Source organism: Molossus molossus, unplaced genomic scaffold (genome assembly GCF_014108415.1).
Source record: "Molossus molossus isolate mMolMol1 unplaced genomic scaffold, mMolMol1.p scaffold_m16_p_9, whole genome shotgun sequence".
Taxonomy (NCBI): Eukaryota; Metazoa; Chordata; class Mammalia; order Chiroptera; family Molossidae; genus Molossus; species Molossus molossus.
Window position 1 is genome coordinate 35794846 of NW_023425403.1, and position 7594 is coordinate 35802439.

Consider the following 7594-nt stretch of genomic DNA (forward strand, 5'->3'; position numbering starts at 1 on the left):
GAACTGAAACACTGGCTGTTTCTGGGTGATATCCTTCAGATTGGGACTCAACCATTAGCTCTCCTTAGTCTCCAATTTGATGACTGCAGTCCTTGGGATTTGTCAGCCTCCATAATTGCATAAAGCAGTTACTAATGTAATGGTTCTGTTTGTCAGGAGAACCCTAATACATCATTACATGCATGTTCTCAAGATAATAACTAGTCTAAATTCAGAGATCTTGAAAGTACCATCTATTGTGCATGGCTCTTTCTACATTTTCTTAGTAGTTGGGGGACCATCTATGTCTGTGCAGTGGCTTTATCCAGAAGAAAATAAATTTCTCACTCTTTCTGTCTTCGGCACCACAGTGAGAGGAGCTGCCTCGATGTCTATCTGCAAGGGATGGCCCTACCTGATGGTTTCGTGATCAAGAGGAACAAGCAGCCGGACAGCACCACACTGCAACTCCATCCGCGGCAACAGGTGGATTTCGCTGCAAAATCCTGAATGTGTAGCAGGTGGCCCACGGCAAAGTGTGGTCGTCAGGAAGCAGAGATCCAATCACGAAAATCCTGCCACTTCCTAGGTACGGATCGCCATCAGCAAGAAAGCAGGGAGCTGTCTTGTCAACAAGCACGCCAGGGGCATCCTGAGCAGCATCCCACAGCTTATCTGCAAGGACAAGCACCTCCCAGATCTGCACGTGGCGGTCATCCGCAGGGCCAGCGCCGTCCTGCGCAGCAGAGCCCGTATGGTGAAGAGAAGTGTCAACGCCTCACCAAGGGCTCCTGAGCATGCCCCCCAAACAATAAAGTTGTCAGCCAACATCGAGGAGGGGGGATGGGGAGGGGGAGGAGGAGAGGAAGAAGAAGAGGAAGAGGAGATAGAGAAAAAGAAAATCACCCCCCAAATAATAAAGTTGTAAGCCAACATCGAGGGGGGGGGAGGGGGAGGGGGGCAGGGGGAGGGGGAGGGGAGGGGGAGGAGATAGAGAAAAAGAAAGGAAACATTTTTTTTCCTCTTATCTTTTAGAATGACATTTTAGTTTTGCAATTTGGAGTGAAGCATTAGTCAGCTGAAGTTAGGCATTTATACTCCCACAGAAAGAGATAAGGGTGCCCTCTTCCTTGATGATTATATATCAAAGAGATGTTTCATAGACTCTTGAGAATCATTCTTGTGTTTTAAAGCTGACAAAAGGCTTATTTAGCTTTTGAAAAGATTTACATATATTTCACACAGAGAAAAAAAGCTACAATTACCCATTTTGTAAAATACTCTAACAAAGGGGAGGGGTGAAAGTTGTTCCCCTTATTTTCAAGGAGAATTAAATATCTTATTTTTTATTTGCATTGCCACATAACAATCTCTTACCTGTGTTATAAGATGGTAATGTTACAATTTACTCATTGTTGTCCTACCTTTGTTTGGGCAAGTTGCAGCCATCTAAATATCCAGCAAATTTATAGTGAAATAGAAAACAGATATAATATCAGAATGATAGAATAACTGAATTTGAATTTTTAAAGAATCAGCACATTATTTGCCATTAGGGAATAATGTTTGACTATACCATACCACTGATGAATGGTTAAATCAGATTTTATTTGAAATTTACACAAATATCTTTAGTTATATATTAATTTTACCAATTGTTCTGATGATTTTCTGCTCTTATGTTCAAATAATTAACAATTTAACTATTATATTGTAGTTCCTTATAAAATCTTTACCCAATACAAGTCTAAAGAGTACTTAAACTCTTGTGCCTAATCATCTAAATGTTTCATCCTGTCTTCCTTCCCTGGTCCAATAAATGTCTCCTGAGTTTCACTCAATCACAGGCATCACATTTATAAACTTTTGTTTAGGTTCTTTATTATATGACATTTATTTAGGCTTCTTATATGACTTTTATTTTCCCAGACATCATCTAGTATCAAAGTCTTTTAATGAGGTACAGATTGAACTTCCAGTGTTTAAAATATATGAGTAGAGTGATTTTAAATCTGGGGGAAAAATCCACCTTATGGACTTTTCTCTGCACTGGATCAAAATCATTATTTATACCATTATAACAGTTACTAAAATCTCCAATAACAATCATTCACCTTTGTTTATATCGGGACTGGAGTGAACTTGCAATCCAAAGTTCATATCATGATATTAAACTTTACTTTTGCGTACTCCCTCTGTAATTGCCATATTTCTTCTGTCTAGTTAGATTGTTTTCTTTTCCACACCATTCATCCAATCAAGCCAGTTACCAAAATAGTTTTGTGTAAGATTTAGGGCCTGAGCACCCAGATGTATATTAATTATTTTTAGTTTGTTATTATAAAAAAATAACTGATGAAGATGATTACTGTCAATAATCAGATTGCTCAATTTATAAATCCCAGGTTTTTTCTATTGTGCTTGGGTTTTAGAACCCAGAGCACCTATTACATTTTTCACAAAAATAAATGATCTGCTAGCACACTGCTGATGGGAATGCAGACTGGTGCAGTCACTATGGAAAACAGTATGGTGTTATCTAAAAAATTAAAAATTGAATTATCATTTGACCCAGTGATCCCACTTCTAGGAATATATCCTAAGAAGCCTGAAACACCCATCAGAAAGAATATATGTACCCCTATATCTATAGAAGCACTGTTTAAAGTCACTAAGATCTGGAAACAGCCCAAGTGTCCACAAATAAATGAGTGGATAAAAAAGCTGTGGTACATATATACAATGAAATAGTGTTCAGCTGTAGAAAGAAAGATCTCTTATCCTTTGAGACAACACGGAGGGGCCTCGAGAGTATTATGCTAAGCGAAATAAGCCAATCAGAGAAAGAGAAATACCACATGATCTCACTTATTTGTAGATTATAATTAATGAACAAGGTGGTCTGGTGAACGAAATAGACCCAGAGGTATAAAAAGGAGTATGGTTCAGACTGACAACCACGTGTAGGAGGGCAAGGGGGATGGAGGAGATGAACTAAAGAACTTATATGCATGTATGCATAACCAATGGACATGATTACAGGGGGGTGGGAAGGCAGGACGGAGAGGAGGGTGTCTAGGGGAGAAAAAGGAGAAACATCTGTAACAAAAATAAATTAATAAAAATTGAAAAAAATCTAAAAAAAAATCTGCAACAATCAAAATTATATATGAAAATCTAAAAAAAAAAGACAGGAGTCGAATGCAAATCATAGCCTGGTGTTACAGATGTGACATGGGTAAGAAATACATAAATAGGACAATAAACATAACACTACCACCTGCAGAAGGCCTGAGGTTGGCTGTTAAGGTGGGTGGGCTTCCGAGGGCTGCAGCTGGTGAGTTACTGGGACCTGTCATTCATGCCTCTGGCTTACATATCAGTGCATCTATGGCAGGAAAATAAATAAATAAATGATCTGTATTCCACCTGGAAAAGGTCAAATGGCAATCTTTGCTTTCCACATTTCATTCGTTTTTATCTATGTACATCATTCTAAGTTTATCTAAATTCTGATAATCTCAAACTGTATGTGAATTATTTCTATTCTCATTAATATCCTGTTCTACAGAAAAAGTCAACTCTCCCTCTTAATTTTTCTCCATCCTAAATGTCTTTTAAAAGTTTTCCACTGATTTTTTTTTCCTGCAATTGTCTTTTTCTTTGTTTTGATTACTTCATTTCAGTGAGGGTGACAAAAGAAAAAGATGTATTAATGTGGACGATCATAATGCTTAATTAAGAATGCTCATATCTGAACCTTAATGCTTCATCAACAAAGACCTTGAGATTCTAAGGCAAAGCCAGTAATATTGAACCTCTTTTACATATAAAACACTAGATTTTTAAACTCCTTTCTGTTAATATATTTATAGAGCTCATATTTTGTATTCTATGTTATTATCTTTTTAACCTAAAAGTAATAAGACTAATTCTTCAAATATCACAGCTTCAAATATCACTGATGTACTCATTTGAAGAAACTGTGGCCTGGAAATGTTCCTTGTGATGCAGAACAAAGAAAATTAGAATAATATTTTTAATTTAAATATTTTGATTCTAATTTTATAAGGATATTCTTAATCATATTGCATGAATATGTGTATACATAAAATAAAATTATACACAAACACAGATGTCAAAAAGTTTTACTCTCATAGCACATTGAGTAGATATTTTGATAGTTTCCTATCACTCCATCATCATGAAAAGAATAGAGCAAAAGAGAATCTTAGAAAATAAGAAAACTCTTCACGTCAAACCAAAGGTCAAGAGAATTTTCTATCAGAACATCAGATAAGATTCTCAAATTCTTTCCTCAGTAATTTAGAGTTTCTTTGACAAGATTTGACTTTTGAAGTGCAGTTTTAGTCATAATTTTAGAAATAAAAGTATTATGACATAAAAGATCTTCAGCACAGATAATAGGAAGCTCTCCCTTTTCATTCTTCTTTAAAATGTCAGTGTGAATTTAATATATTTTATATACCCTCTGATCAGTAGAGTATCTTAATGTGACTTCTCAGTTCCAAGGATTCCTTCAATTCTGTAATATATTATCTCGGAAGTACCTTATCTTCAGAAATGTACTCTAATTAGTTCTCTTTTACAAAGGGCTCATCACTGCAATGAATATTATTAAGTGATACACTGGTGGTCACAAAGACTTAATGGAACACCTTATTGACCTAATTGAGAGAGTAAACAATACAGTTTATAAGCGGTAAAATTATGTGAACTTTGGTTATCACAATGTAGTTAAATGAGCAAATTATAAGTGGATATAAGTAATTTATACTATAGCATATACTCTTCTATATCTTTCTGTGCAGTGTGTAGAATTTAGTATAATGTCAGTTAGGAAAGTGATAAAGCCCTTCATAAAATCTTTACTAAAACAGTGACTTACAAGTCTCAAGAATGTGGTGGTAGACTATTTTGCTTCCTTACATTGTAAGACCGTCCTAAGATTTACCATCATCTGCAGTGTACCCATTTAATTAGGGCAACTTATTTACTTATTTACTTATTTACTAGGTTGCAGCTATAGACTCACTAAGGTATAGCCAGGAGATAAATAAATTCTCAATCAAAACATTATTTTCCCATTTTTAATAATGAATCCTAATTATATATTTAGATGTTGTAACAAGAATTTAAAAAAATATTTACCTAAATCTTGACTGAAAAATAATTAAGATATTTAGACATTACTTTCAAGATACTTGGGGAACATTGTCTTTTTTAAATTGAATTTATTAGGGTGACATTGGTTAATATTGGGGTGACATTGGTTAATTATTTCAGGTATACAATATTACAATATATCATCTGTATATTGTATTGTTTGTTTCTCACCCCAAGGCAAGTTTCCTTCCATCACTATTTATTCCTCCTTTACCCTCTTCTACCTCTCCCCATCCTCCCTTCCCTCTGGCAATCATCCTGCTGTTGTCTTTGTCCGAGAGTCTTTCCTTTATTGTTGGATTTTCAGGAATCCTTGAAGAGACAGCAGAAATTCAAATCAGCAAACACTCTCGAATACAGTAGTCCCATCTTATCCATAGTGTCACTTTCCATGGTTTTAGTTACTCAAGTCTTCCTCAGTTCAAAAATATTAAATGAAAAATTCAGAAATAAACAATTCCTAAGTTTTAAATTGTGTGCCATTCTGAACAGTGTGATGAAATCTCCTACACTTCTGCTCCATCCCACCCAGGATGTGAATCATGTCTTTGCCTGGTAGATCCACACTATATGCAACCTGCCCCTTAGTCACTTAGTAGCCCTCTTGATAATCAGATTGACTATCACGGTATTGCAGTGCTTGTATTCAAGTAACCCTTGTTTTACTTAATAATGTCTCCACACAACAGTAGTGATGCTAACATTTCAGATATGGCAAAGAGACGCTGCAAAGTGAACAAGTGTGTATGTACAGGAAAACATAATACACATAGGGTTCAATACTACCTGCAGTTTCAGGTATCTACTTGCAATCCACTTGTAATCTATCCCTTGTGGGTAAGGGGTATTAATGTATTTACTACAAGTGTTGAGTACACTAGGTGCTAGAAAAAAAAAAGTGGTATAAATAATTTGTTACAAAGGAGTTGGAAAGAGCTAAAAGGGAAATATGAGGAATCAAGGTACTACTCCAGCAAGCAGCTTCTACACCTATGGTTGGTGGAAAGAACAATAAGAGAGAAATGGGAATTGAAAGGATCAGGAAGATAAGAAGAACGAAACATGGAGCTGAGGCCTAGGCTTTGGTATAGACTAAATGTTTGTGACCCCTTAAAATTCAGATGTTGAAGCCTAATCCCTGATGTGATACTATTCAGTGGTGCTGCCTTTGGGAGGTGATTAGTTCATGGACTGGAGCCCTCATGAATGGGATTAGTGCCCTTACAAAAAGAGACCCTAGAGAGCTTCCTTGGCCCTCCCACCATGTGAAAACACAGCCAGAAATCCCTATCTAGGAATCAGGAAGTGAGCTCCTCTCCAGCCAACGACTCTGCCGGCATCTTGATCTTGGAGTTCGCAAATTTTAGAACCATGAGAAATAAATGTCTTATGTTTGTGACCCCTGCAGTCTACAGTATTCTGTTAGAGCAGTCCTGATGGACACAGACAGGCTTCGGGAAGCAGGTGTGTCCCGTCTGCTCTTGGAACCTCAAAATAGGTATGAGAAGGTTGGTTTGGGGAGTAATGAGAGTATTTGGAGGCTAGAACCACTGCAAGTGTGAAGAGTGATGCTGGGGGAAGCTCACAGGAATGACAAGCAAACAAAAACGAAGTTTTCCCTTCTTTTGATTTTCAATATTTCTCTAGGGCCTCCTATGGTTATAACTTAAAAAGAAGCAAGCCGGCAAAAAGAGTCTGTAATATGTATTTAGAGTTCCAGTCATAGTTTCAGAAATCAGATTATAGATGGATAGACCAATAACTGAGAGATTAAGAGAAAGTAGTTGGAAACTGGTCCAATTGCCATTTTACTATTTCTAAATCTGGGCACCAGTGTTTAAATATTAACATTTTCCCATAATTTGACGAGTCTCAATTTTAACTAAAGTTTTTTTTAACTTCATTTTTATTTTTATCTTCTGGATGGCTGTATTTAATCTGAGATTTGGAAGAAACAGATTTAAATTCTGAAGGGAAAGGACTTTTTTTCTTGAACAATATTTAGAAAATTTGGGGCACCCAACTCCCCTCTATTCATACAGAGATTTATAGGAGAAGTCAGTCAAAACCTTTGTACAGGTACTTCTTCTGCCTCGCTGTCATTTGTCTTGCTGATTCTCTACAACTTAACTCACTCAATTCTTCTTTGAGCAGGGAATAAGAGTGGTCAAGAACAGCACACACAGGCTGTGGGCTTAGATATCCAAGTTGAAACCCATGTGCCATATCAGCCTCTCTTGATTCTGTTCCTTATTTATTTAACAGGAATAATAGTGACACCCACCACATGTGATAGCTATAATATCTAAAAAGATAATAAGTGTTATGTATTTAAAACATGAATAGAACATGGTAAATACCAATGCCAATACAGGTTATTTATCATCAGCCCTGTAAATGTTGGTAGGTTCCATGACTCTTCCATAGA

The 7594-nt window shown here is 36.4% G+C and overlaps 1 protein-coding gene across 1 annotated transcript; it reads left to right on the forward strand.

Annotated features, from left to right (window-relative positions):
• The first annotated feature begins 384 nt into the window (after positions 1-384).
• On the forward strand, positions 385-5529 carry LOC118622350 (60S ribosomal protein L28-like). Its single transcript, XM_036249786.1, has 3 exons — positions 385-465; positions 569-731; positions 5474-5529. Exons 1-3 carry the CDS (start codon positions 385-387, stop codon positions 5527-5529), a joined length of 300 nt encoding a protein of 99 aa, XP_036105679.1.
• The last annotated feature ends 2065 nt before the right edge of the window (positions 5530-7594 follow it).